The sequence below is a fragment of the Epinephelus fuscoguttatus genome, linkage group LG22 (assembly GCF_011397635.1).
Source record: "Epinephelus fuscoguttatus linkage group LG22, E.fuscoguttatus.final_Chr_v1".
Lineage (NCBI taxonomy): Eukaryota > Metazoa > Chordata > Actinopteri > Perciformes > Serranidae > Epinephelus > Epinephelus fuscoguttatus.
The window spans coordinates 26488426-26504534 of NC_064773.1; the positions used below are offsets into that span (position 1 = coordinate 26488426).

Genomic DNA, 16109 nt, shown 5'->3' on the forward strand with positions numbered 1-16109 from the left:
TTCTCTTCCAGGAACCAGCACGATGCTAAACTTCCGGGTTTTGATGTCAGCCCTGGCACACTCTATTTCCACAGGCTTCACATTGTTGTGCTGTTGGTTGTAGTTGTGGTGTTTCAGGAGGTTTGAGGTCGTGTTTTTTTGCAGTGGAAGGAGCCTTAGTGCCACTACCTACACACAGTTTACATCTGACAGCAATGTTCTTGTCATTGCTGAATGTAAATGTGACCATCTTCAGAGAGTGCAGTTCTGACTCTGGCAAAAAGAATAATTTGTTCTAATAAAAATTCAGCCATTAGAAATCGATACTTTCCCTCTCCATGGACTGGACCATTCACATTTACTTTAAAGTCCAACACAGACCCAGTATCCTAGAAGAGTTCACTACAGGATTCTTGTGGTTATACTGTGCAGCTGTTTTATGCTCAGACAGACAGAAGTTTCAGTCGTGATGTGTGTGTATATGTGTGGTAGGTGGGCTGTGGATCGTGACCTGGGGGCGGGGGTTTTTGGGAGGGGGTTGTGATGTGTGGAAAAGAGAGAGGAGATGCACAGTTGCCCCGGTAACCAAGAATTAGGAGGCTTAGGCGCGTGTGTATGTGTGTTTTTACAACACCACTCACTTCCTCAGCACGGCGATCTCGTTCTCGATGCTGCTCTCCTTCCCCTTTAGAGCTTTCTTCGGGATGCACTTCACTGCAAACATCCGGCCTGTCAGCTTCTCCTGGGCCAGGACCACCTCGGAAAACGCCCCTCTGTGAACACATACACAAACCGTCACGTGAGTCACAAGCAGATAATTTACTGGACAATATACCTTCCATCCTCAACTGGTACCCTACTGGTTTTCACACTAATTAAGTTTTCATGATACGAAGCTGGGAGACAGATTGCATTCTGACTGTGCATCCTACGTGATCTAGTATGATCTCATTCTTAAATCTACACCCTCACATGAACCAGCATGATACAAACAAGGAGCACATCGGATTGCAACTGCTGATTACAGCATGAATTGCGCATCAACTGAAATTATCAGATCGTGACCAGTAAGATGTAGAGAGAGAAAATATATTAATCTAATATCACACTCTGTCAGTGCTGTTTTTACTGCATGTGGATGTAAGACCCCTTATAAATGTGCCTCAGTTACCACCAAGACGCTAATGCAGTCATTTCACTGTAACTGCCTGTGGCTTTTAGTGCTGATCATTGTGAATTGGACTGTTTCTGAAATGCTCATTTGCATAGAAAGGGGCCAATTGTGCATCAATACCTACTTTAAACACTTGCAAATAGCACAGGAGCGCTGAGACATTATTGTTTGGCAGCACAATGAGGGGTGCATTTTACCCTCTGCAGGTGCATTGAGAATTAAAGTTTTGTTTTTGTCTAACTTGTGCAGGTTTAGCTGCCTCAAAAGCTGCGCAGTCCTTTTGTGAATTTGCCCATCATCTAGCAGTAGCATAGAGGCTATATGAGGACAAGGACAAGTTTCCTGATTTCTTTAAAGACTCATTCCAGGTGTTTAATGCAGTGCTCCGGTGATTTAGTATTGCAATTCAATAAAGCTGAAGCATAAGAGACACTTTAAAAAAACATACTCGTCAAACTTGAAGTATCAGAGCCCTAGATAACCAAACACAGCAATGTCAGTGGGGTGCCCCTTTCAACACATTTTTTGGGTTGTTTCCTGTAGTCGGTTGCTTACATTTTATCTAGGAGAACTGAGACTCACGTTTTCAGTGGAATTGTTACAGTTGCATTAACCAAATCAAATAAAAGTGAAATGAAAAACAGTCAGTGTAACTCCAGATTTAACACTAATGTGAATTCAGTCATTTTGCTTTTGAGATCCCATTAACAGCAGTTACAGGTATCTGATTATCTTAATATGAGGGGTATTACACTGCAGTAATAATGTGATTGGATCTGCCAACTGTGACATTAGAACATTAGCAATCTTTTCATCATTTCGAAAGGCTGCTATGGTTGAAAATAATTTAAAATTTCTGTTTCTCGCACCATGAAAACTGATGATCCTCAATAATAACGACGGCACCATTGTCTTTCTGTTCAGTTATGAGCGTGTGCATGTTTGTTAATGTGTGTGCGTCGGGAAGACAAGCAGGGTGATGAATGAAGATGAGCCTATTGCGAGTTAATCTGCGTGAACCGTGTGTTGACTCCTGTGTCGATCTGCCATCCGCTTCACTGATGTCGCATTAGGGTAAACATCTCTCTATCCTTATCTCCGCTCTCCGTGTTTATCTCTCCTCCCTCTGTCATCTCGTCCTGTACAATATTCAGGCAACCTGCAGCTGACACAAATTCACTTTTATACCGTTCGAAGACCCGCTGAGTGCACAATGATATTGATTTTAAGACCAGAAGAAGGCTCTTTTAAGGCACTGCATAGTCTGGCAAATAATTATACTTCAGACTTTTTAGTCCATACATAGTATATTTATATATACATAGTTTGTATGTAGCTTGAAACTCTCAGCTAGAGGGCCTTTTTTCCTGTTCTGGAGTCCAATCTCAGAACTAAGGGTGACAGAAACTGTGCACTCAGGCAATAAAGCTTTGGAACAACATAAATAAGGCTGGCTGAGTCAGTATCACCTTTTTAATCTCTTCGTATAGAGGAATAAACTGTTTACCAGTGTTGCCGACTTGGCAACTTTCATGCTACATTTAACGACTTTTAACACCTTCTTTCACTGCGCAGGCAGTCAGTAAGTGAGGAACGGAGATGAGATGCCGCTTGCATAGTTGTAGTGAGTTTCTGTGGTTATGCTGACTCACTCTCTAGATTGAAAGCGTGAGAAAGCTCTCATTGCACCAAATGTTTTGTTGAGGATTCTATTGAATCTAATTCAGCAGTTGTAAAATGGTTACATTATAATGTTAGCTCACTTTCAAGTCGCCCGAGGTATATCTGAATAAATTCTCCCCTCAACTACCTTCTAACGTTAAGGTTTAATGTTGAATAACTGACAAGCTGTTAGACGGAAGTGGACATATTTCTCAGGAATGAAAAAGCTGCTAAAAAAAACCCTTCACTCTCACTGAAAACAACTACAAATCTCTGTCCTTTGGGGCCCTAGTTGGCTCTCTGCTAAGTGCTCCACTGTAGTTACAAGCTAGCTGCAACCTTTACGGTCTGCTGTTGTGGGCTGTAAAACTAAAACAATTAGCTGAAACTTACAAAGTAACTGCAACACGGATGACATTCCCATCAGCCTCAGTAGTACTTTGTGTTAAGTGCTAACTGGTAAATGTTAGCATGCTAACCACTTAAAGGTGACGGCAGTTAACATTACACCTACCACACAGTATGTTAGTTAGCATTGTCATTGTAAGCATATTAGCATGCTGATGTTAGCATTTAGCTAACAGCCTGTGCAGTGCAGCCTAAAATAGCTGCTAGCTACTGTTAATTGGTTGCTTTGTGTGAAGCCCTTTGTATCCTTGTTTTTAAAAAGTGTTTCACAATTAAAGATTATTATTAGAATTAAAACAAAAAAGAAAAGGGACAAAAGAGTAAGGCTTATAGGGAAAAATCTGAAAGTGCACTACCAATGGGAGCAATAAAAAGAGAAAGTGCTGGTGGAGTCCCAGAATACTGTGTTTTAAGATTGCTCCACTAACCTTGTTCTATTGATTAAACATTTCATTCAAATATCTGTCACAGCCCTATATTTACATCAGTCAGGACTCAATTCAAGAATTAATTTCCATTTCTCCCTCTTAAACGCTTGCCTGCTTGGAAAATGACTCGCTTCAGGTTGCCTTTTATACAGTCGACCACCGCACCTCATCACACCGTCGTCCTTCTCCATGCTGAGCTTTTCATTCATTTATTGTTACATTTGTGTGTGTGTGTTGTGTGTATATCTGCACTGTGTGTCTTCAGCTCCTCATTCAAGCGGAAAGAGGCTGTTGTGAATGAGCTCCCTATCATATCAATATGTGCTGCTGTGCAGAATGCCCTCAAGCCCTTAGAGCGAAGCGCATTTGACAAGCCGCCCATCTGCCAATAGGGCTACTAGCCTTAGCAACACCAGCGTGCCATCACAGTGGTAAACACTTTTGTCGCCGCCTTTCCTGAACTGCTTGCTCTTGGTGTTTTTCTCACGCCTCTCAGCGAGAATCTCGCTCTCCTCTCACCTCCTCTTCCTCCCTCTGTCATTCCTCTTTTTGTCTCTCACCTCACGCTCCACACATCTTTTACAGTGACAAGCGGTCGTAGTGCTGGTTGCCCCTGGTGATCAAGGTGGACTGTCCGGTAGCCAATCAGATCCCTTCAGTTGCCTAGCACGCAAACAACAGACACCTGCTTGCACCGATAATGGCTGTTGTGGGTTTTGGTGACGTCAAAGCCAGACAAAACAAGTGGGCTGTGCTGTGTGTATTGTTGCCTTGCTAACATACATGAGCAGATGCAGACACACACACACACACACAGTCAGTGTTTTCCATGCATTACCCTCTGAGAAAAGAGAGAGACAGAGAAAGAGACCGCTACGTACATAAATGAGCATCCACTGACAAAAAAGCCACACGAGGATACATATGTTCAGAAGCTCTCCATCTTTCTCTCACACACCCACGGCTGTTGTGTGTGTGTATGGGGGGTGTCTACTACCCAACCAACAATACATGAATTCAGCCTTAATCTGCACTTAACTCCACTCCTACATAATCCCAAAAAATCCCACAATTATGACAGTACAGAACACACACATTATGTCTGGTTAGATAATTAATATGACCAGGGAGTCCACTTCAATGACGTGACTATCCTTTAGAATCCCTGCTCCATCACTATAGAATAATTACACTGCAATATTGGTGTAATTACTGTAAACAAACATTCCTGTTGCATTAGAGACCACTGGTAAGCTTCAACTTCATCTCACACCAGTGGTATTGCTAATTACGACACACGGTGACTCTTAAATTTTCACAGCTGCAGTTGTTATTAATCATCACAGGTGTGCAGATTGCCGCTGCAGTTGTCCTTGTGCTATGTGATTTTGTCAGTAAATTCAGGATTTTGATTGGAGGTGTAAAATAATTCAGTGATAATACATTATAAACCAGAACCAGAAAAAAATAACTGCTATAGTCAATATCTTGATAATAATGGGTCAAATGAATGTGTGATGTAAAGAAGAAGCATCTACACTCTCCCAGTTCTAAGGAGCATTTAAGCATCTCTCAGCTCACAGTTTTGGTTTTGCGGCTCGGAACTTTTCGATTTTGGTTCAGTCTCACCACTCTCATTGGCGTTATTTTTGGCCGTAGCAGGCAGCTGTTTTTAGTCATAAAGCAGTAAGAAAAATAAAACAGGTGACCAGAAACATGACTCCAAATGCATGCTAATGTTGCTCCATATGTGCTGGACTGAACAAGAAGCCTACTCCATCATTTATGCTTCCACTCAGCTTGCAAATGGAGTGTTGACTGACCGTGAACTGCAGTTATTAGAGTGATATAACTAGCTCAGTTTCACCTGCAGCATTTTCATCTAATAACTTTTCATGCTAAAATGGCAGTAATTAGTTCAGCTGTGTGGAAAAATATTTTTTAGATTCAGTGATTGACAACTACTGTATGCAAACAGTACCACAAGTGGCTTAATCAGACATGCAGGCCTCTATCCCGAATCCTAGCAGCCTAACCTTAACAACTATGAGCCTATTAGCAACACTCCCAGTCCTCAAACCAGCAAAGCAACGTGTGAAATGGCTGCATGCTCTAAAGGTCAGACGCTCCCTTTAAACCACTTCAATGAAAAACTGGTCTAGGGATATGCAGACAAACCAGATGATCAAACCATTCTCTGTGGTTGGTTTTGTGTGATTTCCACCTCAAAGATAGTGTGCTTTTAGGGATTGCGGTTTTCCAAAACATATTAAATAGCACTCAGCAAATTAATGGTGTTCATCCCTCCAGTAGAATTCTAGAGACTTCTATTTCGAGGAGCACTGAAGCTTTTCTAAAGGCCTGTGGAGGCCCAACAGCTTATTAAGACACTTTGTGTTGCTTTTTACCATCAAACTGTCACCCTCGCAGAAGAGCTCCTCATAAACCGCTGCACTGTTTGGAACGTGTCCTGCTTTCAGAGCCGTAATCACAACAGGTTAGGGCAAATACAATGTTGATGATTACGGATAATCAACACTGATGTGAGGGTCAACAAAATGTGGATAGGCTCTAATCTGCAGTTAGAAATTATGATAATGCAACCAAGAGCAACTAAAACTGATTACTGCATCAATAAAGAAAAGATTTTTACATCATTTGCATTTACACACATGCACACACTGTTCATTCATGCTGAATATTATGTCTGAATGGTGGGAAGAAAAGTGAAGCTGAACTGAACTGAAATGAGGAAAAAGGTCAGGAGAGAGAGAAAGAGAGAGAGTGTGTGTGAGCTACAAATGTGAATGGAGGCAGAATGGATCTGATAAATAAGCTACCTGTGTGCTGCACACACACACACACACACACACACAACAAAGACACCACCTCTACCACAACAGCAGGACCACAGCATGGTCCACTTCACATTTTGTCAACCCTAAATTAATTTGCCTGCCACACACTCATACGCACACATACATACACGCACACACACACACACACACTAAAGGACATGCTGTGGACAGTCGGCTGGGGTGACACAATACCAGTGTATTCAGAAATCCTGACGATCATGCGGAGATGCTATATTGAGGAGGTATTGTATGTAGTGCAAATCACGGACCACCAGAAGTCAGTCTGTACTTCTGGAGACGGGAGAAATGGGCAGCTGAGCTGACACCAAGGCAACTGCAAATGGTAGGGATAACGTCTCAGTGGCAGCAGAGAGAGACCGCAGGGAAAAACAGCACATTTTTAGGAGTAAAGCAGTGATTGTGGTATGTTTTGCAGTTTTGTACATCCACACTATATATTAGTAACTAAAGAAAAACAACCAAATCTAAATGGAACTTAATCAATCACCGAAATCATGGGAAAAGTATATTTTTTTCTTTTGTGCTTGCTGGGCCGGTAAATCTCTGATCTACTGGTGAAGTGGGAAAATCATGTTAGGTTGGACACTGCTGTGGGTTCATTTGATTGGAGGAAAGGAGCTTGTATAACATCTGGCTGCTGAGTTCACAAACTGGGCTGTATGTGTTTGTGTGTGTGTGTGTGTGTGTGTGTGTGCTGGGGGTTGACTGGCTGGCAGTCCCTGCTTGCTGTTACCCGCGGCAACAATGATTGCATTTCCTCCTGTATGAACCTGTGTAATTGTGTCAGTCAAGCTCCACTGCCTCTATCAGTGCGCCGCGCAGGGAACGTATTGACAGCGACGGTGTGTGCATGTGTGTGTTTCTCCATCAAGTGCATATCCCACTGGGGAACAGTCTGTCTCATACACACACACACACACACACACACACACGAACACAGACTAAGACAGAGATAGGAACAGAGAGACTAGAATAGGCTGACAAGGTGACAGTGACACATTTAACATGGAGACTGACAGCAGCCATCAGTGTTTCTCAATGTCAAGTTGAAACGATATTGATTATACAAAAGTTGTTCAGTCATCAGATTCTTCTGTGTTTTAAGAAAGCAAAAATTCTCCTGGAACCAAAGTGAAACTCCTAAAATCAGAGCTCAGATATTTATTTATGCCGCTGTGCCAGCGATAACCATAGCCGGAGCCATGGTGTTTTTCAGGTCATCCGTCTGTCTGTCCCATTCTCTTGAATGCCATATCTCAACAATGCCTTGAGGGAATTTCTTAAAATTTGGCACAAACGTCACCTTGGACTCAACAATGTACTTACTAAATTTTGGTTGTCATGGGTCACACTGACCTTGCGTCTGTCTCCTTCTAGTGAACGTGATATCTCATGAACACCTTGAGAAAATCTTTTAAAATTTGGCAAAAACGTCCACTTGGACTCAGCAATGAACTGATAAGGTCAGTGTGACCACACATAGCATGTTTTTGGCCATAACTCCACCATACTTGTGTTAAATATGACAACATTTCACATAAATGTCTAATAGGATATAATGACGAATGATAATGACATTTTACATCCAAAAGGTCAAGGTTAACTGCACTGCATAATGTCAGGCCATTACTTAACATCATAACTCAGGAACAAAAGGGGAGATACTGAATTTGTGACACTAGTCTATGGTGTCCACCTTGAAACTGTGCTGATGGTACAGATCTTCTGTGTAAAATGTCCATGTTTTCACAGACATGGATGTAAACTGTAAGCGAAACTTGACTGGTGTGCAGAGGTATACAACCGGATGGTATTTCTAGTTTGGTGTATGTTTTTTGTAAATGACCTGGCACTATTATCAGCCGTTGTAGAAATGTGTGGTAGTGGAAAGTGTTTCAGCAATCTTATACAGCAGTGGTCAACCTTAAGTTGTTGGTGTCCAAGAGCAAGAGCTGCATTCTGAGGGTCAGCACAAAACAATCATACACAGAGAAATCCATTACAGAAGAGGCTAAGAGGTCATAGTAGAAAAGCGGACCAGAATGCAGTGCAGCAGCAAGGTGAGTGGGGATGTGATTAAAACAAAGACTTTAACAGCAACCGTGTATATCCAACTTTGCTTCACCAACAAGAAAAAAGGTTCCCTCCCATAAATAGGTACTACCTTCAAAGCGCCTGTAGCCACACTTGCAGCTCTGTGAGACTGTGCTTAGGGACAGCGGTGTTTTGAGGCAGTATCCTAAACATGCTTACACTGTTAATGCTATCGAATGGGAGGAAGGAATTATAAAGCGGAGATCACTGAATAAAAAATTATCTTTTCTGGTAATATTCAAACTAGGACTGCAAGAGACAACTAGGGATAGGGGAAATCGCTGCAGCATAGTATCGTGATATTTTGTTACACATTTTAAGACAATTTTTGGTACTAGAATAATAAAATCAATTGCTTTTTCGGTCCACTAGATGGTGCTAATGTTGTTTTTCCTTGTGAGGTCAGCAGTGGTCTCAGTCAGCAGCATTTGGTAGGAAGTTCATCAAAACAAAGTTGAAGGCACCAAAGAAAGAAACCTGAAATGCGGCGTCAGGGTTGAGATCAAACATCTGGACTTATTTTGGATTTTTTAACAGGAATCTTTGAGTACAGCAGGAAGGGTGGCATTAACTTGTGACACGTGGACTTCAAGGTCAGTAGATTCATGTGACTATAACAGCACATTATCTCAGAGGACTGGCGACTGCTGTCTCACGTTCTCCAAACTAGAGCAGTACACCCAAGTCACATTGGAGCAAACATTGCAGACCTCCTGCAAAACACAGCACAAGTATGGGGGATTGCCGAAAAAAACGGACAATACTTCTAACATGGATGTTACAATTCCGTCAGTGGGATACCTGCATGTGAATTTTTTGCTCACATGTTTAATCTGGCCTTACAGAGGGCGTTAAATCTGCCAACAGTTGACAAAGTTGTCCTTCGAGGAAGTAATTTGCCGTTGAAAAGAAAAGAAACAAATCGCAATATATTGTATCAAATACATGCAATAATATCGTGACCTAAGTATCATGATAATATCGTATCTCCTCTGGCGATTACCACCCCTAGAAACATCAATTTTGTTTTTCGATTGATCTCTCTATTATTTTCTCGCTTAATTGATAAACTGCTTGGTGTACAGTTATAACCTTACTCAAAGATATTACATTCATGATGATATAAATATGAATAGCAGCAAATCCTGACACTGGAGGATTTTTGCATGAAAAATGACTGCTATGATTAATTGATTATTAAAAATTATGGCTGGTTCCAGATGGAATAATCATTTTAGCTGTAGTTCAGCCAGACATTGGCTCTGCATGACAAAAAATGCAGCCTCATTTATTTCAATGAGATTACACAGAGGGCTCTGGCAAGAAACAAAACACAGGGTCATTTGGCATACAAGTGGACATTATTTTTGTAGTGTAAATAGCACAGCTCTATTGTTTACTTCAAGACTGCAGCTTTGCAGTGCAGTGTTTTGCCGTGTAATAAACCTGACTAATTCAAAGTCAAAAATTATTATCTCTATTTGATAAACAAAGTAACCTAATAATAGAGTGAAAATGGCTCAAGCTTTTGTCTAATTTAGCATGATTTAACACCTGTAATAACAAACCTACATAAACAGGCTCGTTAAACAAGAGTCAGTGATGCAGACAAGTATCCTAGACAACACCAGAAAGTCCATTAATGCCTTTCTGTCGGCTCACAAAGATGTCAGGTACATTGAAATGGATGTAAATTCAAAGGCATTAATGGCCACACAGTAATTGTATTAATTTACCAAGTGCAAAATGCTGACACATCTCTCACAAGATCAGGCTAAAACACAAACACACTCCCTGCACAATCTAATCTGTAGCCATTTGTTAACTCGCTGTTATTCAGTGTTTGGAGAACATTGCTCCTGCGTCCATGATTTTATTGGCCTTCTTAACAATGTCCTAATCTTTCCAAAGGTTTTCTTCCCTGCTCCTATCAATGTGAGGAGCTTTTAACTGTGATATGAACATGTTTCTTAAAATGAAAATTAAGTAGAGCTTCAAAAAACTGATAAAAAAGGGAGCTAAATGACAAAGAGTGTGACAAAAAGAAAAGAAAGGGCAGCTGGGACAGAACAGGTAAGTTCTATGGACGCATGTGGCTCACATGAACGCACAATAACACACATGCATGCAGAGAAGGATAATGTCAGCTCTGTAGGTCTGCTCCTGCCCGATCAATAATTAGTGGTTTAATCAAAGCAGAAGCGGTTGCCTCTGAATGTGCTCTCACACATACAAACACACACACACGCACATCCACAGAGCAGAAGGCCTGATAATGACAGAGCATGGACAAGGACAATTATACAGCGCCAAACTCCTGTCAGCGCCGAACGGACCCCGTACACACACATTCACACACATGCAAAATGATTTTCATGTGCTTTGAATACAAAGTAATGTGCGTGAATTGCATGTCATTGTCCTGATGCCAATGGAAAGATAGGCCAGTTCTTGAAACTCTCTCTCTCTCTCTCTCTCTCTCTCTCTCTCTCACACACACACACACACACACACACACACACACACACACACAGATGCGCACACACAGTGGTAGTTGATAGGCTGTAAATGAGGAAAAGATACAAGGAAAGCCCAAAGCAGTGAGAAAATACGTGCGAGAGAATAGGAGAGAATAAGCGTGAAATGATTGGAGGGTTTGCGTGCAGCAGATAAGGAGAGGGTGACACTGAGAGAGAGATGGACCCAGAGATGAAATGCAGTTTGCATGTAGGTGGTGTGGTATGGTGGGATAAGACCTGGCTCAGGGTTGGCCACGAGCCATTTGACAGATACATTTCAACAGAAGCACCTTCCAGTAGGCCATGCGGTTTTGGCACACTGGGACTCCATGCGTGACCTCAGAAAGTTGACTTTGTTGCATTTAATGTATAGTATGAAGTTAATTTAGACTCACATTGCCAAATTACTTGTCACACGGATGATATGTCACTCCTGTTTTAACAAAATAGGGGTGACATGTCATTCGTCACCTCCTAATCTATTATTGTTTTAAAGGAAACTTCAGTATTTTCTAACCTGGACCTTATTTTTCCATGTTTTGTGTCTGTCTAATGAAGAAAACCATTTTTTGAAATAGGTCCAGTGCTGAGCGAGGCCACGTTAGCCGCAGTGGTGAAACAGGTGGCAATATGATCCCTAAAGGCAATTAGCAACCGTCAGTTCAAGTTGACTGAAAGTGCTTTTTTGCCACTGACAGGCTCACATTGTTTTTGTAAGTGTCTGAAAACATTACGAAAAAGACCTTACAAAGAAATTAAACATTTTTCTTTACCTTTCGCTGATCTGGTCTGTTTGTTTGTGTGTGTAACCAAGTCTTGCTCAAGGAGAAGTCTCGTATTGAAGTCTGTACATTAGTAAAATCAGCCAAATAGTCAGCTCTTCTCTCCAACTCTCACTAACTGTCTCGCTCAATTTCAGAACACTCCTCCTTGAGCGAGACTTGGTCACAATAACAAACAGACCAGCTAAAGTTAAAGAAAGGTGTTTAATTTCTCTGTAGGGTCTCTTCTGTAATGTTGTCATAACAATCTGAGCCTGTCAGTGGCAAAAACAAGCACTTTAAGTTGATGGTATACAATCGCCTATAGGGATTATTAGAAGCCTGTTTCGTTGCTGCAGGTGCAGCAGTCTTGCTCAATACTGGACCAATGTCAAAAATGGTCAATAGTCAATTTGATGCAAAAGCACGAGAAAACAGGGCCCAAGTTAAGAAATATCAAAGTTTCCCTCTAAGCTCTGTTTCTCAATAAGTTCACATTTTCTTGGAACTCATTTTCTGGAGTCCCAGTGTTGCTTTTTGGTGCCACTACAGTTCACATGGTCTCAGAACTCGCTGGCTGTGAACGCAGCCTGTCATTACACACTGAGCAATGAGTGTTTCTCCGGTGTGTGAAGAGGTCTCTGTGCACAGCAGCGAGCAGGTGAACTTGGTGGCAAGCCGAAGACAGGGATTCACTGAAGCCAGGGTTGCCATAGCAACGTTAACAAAGCATAACAGCCCACGACTATAACACAGTCTAAACATAAATGTGAATGAAGTGATGCAAAAGACACTGAATATTTCCATGTCTTATTCATCTTGTGCGATGGAATTCATTAAAAGCGTGTTATGTGTCAACTAGATCTACTGTTGCAACAATATATTTTGAAATAATCTTTCCTTTTTAATATTTCAAATATAACCTACACAACGAGGTACAATATTGCACGTTAACAGCCGTGCAGTTTGACTTAAGAGGTCAGTTTTTCATGTTTATTTAGTCAGATTAAAATTCAAACGAGGCCAAGAGATCAGCAACAGCAGATGTAACTTTAACTTTACAGAGTACAAAGCTTTCATCATCTCACAACCCCTCCAAAATGATATCTGGACCTGCTGTAGGGTTCTGACCCATGGGTGGACTACTGTGGATCTGAATCGCTATGGCAACGGGAGGCAAGGTGTGATGGGCATGGATTTTATTACTGCTGCTGTGTTAACGCAACGGAGCAGAAAAACATGACAGGTGAAATAAAAACACTGTTGTCACACACACACACACACACACACACACACACACACACACACACACACACACACACACACAGAGTTTTCAGCATTACCTCACTACGCACACTCACAATATGTTAAAAACAAAACAACACTTGGAGTGTAATTAGAAAAGGAGAGAGCTACGAGCCTCCTTCTTTGTGTGTGTTCCTTCCTCTTTTTTTGACTGTGTGTGTGTGTGCTATATGCCTTAGTTGCTGAGCGCATAGGCTTAAATAGCACTGTTGCCACGGCAGCAATTAAGTGCCAATTATAGTCTGTATTCTCACAGTGGCTCCGACAGCAGAAGATGAGAGATGATGAGAGAGGGAGAGAAAGAAAATGCCTGTACAGTCTTCTATGCAATTAAGACAGAAATCCACACAACAGACATGTCAAACAGAATTTGGCCTAAAAGCTCAAGACACTGTAATCCAAGCCATTGTCCATATGGGTGTGAAGAATGGGCTCCACTCCACCAGCAATACCACAACAGATGGGACACACATGCAGAGCTCTGTAGGACAAAATTAAACATTAACAGAAAAACATGAACCAACGCATGCAGGGAGAGATTACCTCAGGTCACCATCACATGATAATAAACATTTAAAACAGATGAATCAGTGTGCTGGATTTAAGTCAAAGACATGCTCAGACCCCACGTCTGTTCTGAGTTGATTCAAATCCACAATTCAGAGGAACCCAAAATAGGGATTCAACAAAACACTGGATTCTCCAACTGCAGACTAAACAAACTGTTATCTGGACTTGAACTGTGAGGTATCAGATGCCACTCTTCCACAGTAAAAGGTGTAAATGCTGGTGTCGGTATGCAAATAGCATCTGCAAACTGGCACTAAACACAAGTAAAACTGAGGCTTATGGGAATGGCCTTAAAGGGACAGTTCACCCCAAAATGAAAAACACATATTTCATCTCTTAGCAGTAGTGCAATTTATCAATCTAGATTGTTTTGGTGTGAGTTGCTGAGTGTTAGAGATTCAGCCAAAACATTAGAACCATTGGTAGGTGAAGTGAATAACATTGATCATCTTGTTACAGTGCAATGTTCTGCTGGGAAACCTTGGGTCCAGGCATTCATGTGGATGCTACTTGTCCTGCTCCACCCACCCCAGCACCGTTGCAGACAAAATAAACCCCCTCATGGCAATGGCCCCCCAGCAAGACAATGCGCCATGCCACACCACAGAAACTGCTAAGGGATGACCCAAGGAACTGGACAAAGAGCTCAAGCTCAAGGTACCAGCATGTCCCATAGATGTTTGATCAGATGGGGATCTGGGGAATTTGAGGCCAAGTTGATGCCTTGAGCTCTTTGTCACGTTCCTCGGACCACTCCAGTTTTTGTGGTGTGGCATAGCACACTGTCCTGCTGGGGGGCCACAGCTACTAGGGACTGCCGTTGCCATAACGTGGGATGCTTGGTCTGCACTGGTGTGTAAGTGGGTGAAGCGTGTCAGGTGGCATTAACAAGATAATCAATGTTGTTCACTTCACCCACCAATGTAATGTGCACAGTCAGTGGTTTTAATGTTTTGGCTGATCGGTGTATCCATCCATTTAAGTGACCAAGGCAGCAGGCAGTCTATATTTTTTGTGATGGTAACGCTCAGCACTGTTAATGTTTAATGCCATATTGTCTTACTAGAATCATGTTTATAATGGCTTCTTTGGCTGTATCAGTATTTATTCTTTCCCCCACCGTTTCTGATTTGACTGATTTTGTTTCGTTATTTTGTTTCAGTTCATTATTCTTAGACATGTTGCTACAAAGCCTGATGAGCTGGACTCCCCCGAGACAAGAGACACCAAATTCAGGAGTGGCATGAGATGTGTGTGCGTGTAATTAAGTGGAAAAAGGGAGTGACTACACAGGAAAGAAAGATGATGCTTCCTGTCTGCTTTGTGTGTTCACATTAGACACACAGACACACATGCATGTAGCCTCTGAGGTATGGATTTGCCATGGCAACAGCCCTGACCACTACTGGGATCTCAGGAAACACAGCTTCAGCCTGTGTGTGAGGATGTGCCTAGACTCTGGGTAATCCCATGTTGTGTGTGAAAGCAAGAGACTCCGTGTGCATGTCCGTGGTCCTTTGTGAATGCTTTTGAATCCATGTGTCTACATGACTGCCTGTGATCAATGTGAAAGTCAAAATTTGCGAGTGCACATTTTTAAATGTACAATGAGTGATGAGAGCATGCAAAGAGTGACTCATGAGGGCAGTAGATGTTTGTAGGATTAAAATGACAAATGTAACACAAAAGAGAAGAAGAAAAAAGGGAAAAACTTGATAAATGATGACAACCAACATGCTGGGCAACATCACTCAATGGATCAAATGTTCTGTGTGAAAGGAGTTGCTTGTAGTTGCGATTGCGACCACACAGATAATCATGACCCAACCCTGCAGTTCCCCTCATCTCTATGGAACATTTTTATATGTTTCAGCTCATTGTTTGATTTTTCCAACCCTCATTTTTACTGTTTTCATATACTATCCTCATTTATTCCCACATGCAGCAGCCAGCTGTTTGCAGAGGAGAGAATCTGATAGAACCAATGCAACTAGAAATAAACAATAAACATACAAAGTTAGCAATTAGCTGGTATTATTAGTAGAACATTAAATTGGAGCCAGATCATCATCCCCTCAGGAGTTGTGGAGACCAAAATGGAGCTAAGGAGAGTGAATATTGAGTTTATCCAGGGGTGCTTTACACGTGGGCACTTTTAAAAAAAATGACGGGAGACCAACAGCCAGTTAATAAACAAACACTAATACTTATCAGTATAAATGAGTTGCCTGTTTTCAGTCTTTCAACATTTGCTGTCCTCATTCACACTTGCCAAGAGGAAAATCAAATCGCAGCAGCCCCACGCAGTCAGCCACAGCAGTCCCACACAG

The 16109-nt window shown here is 41.8% G+C and overlaps 1 protein-coding gene across 1 annotated transcript in view; it reads right to left on the reverse strand.

The window, feature by feature from the left end:
- Positions 1-16109, reverse strand: part of camk1da (calcium/calmodulin-dependent protein kinase 1Da) — an 86702-nt gene that overhangs the window by 45006 nt on the left and 25587 nt on the right. The window contains exon 2 of the mRNA XM_049566722.1: positions 621-752. Within this exon, the coding sequence (XP_049422679.1) occupies positions 621-752 (132 nt within the window). The remainder of the gene's footprint in view (positions 1-620; positions 753-16109) is intronic.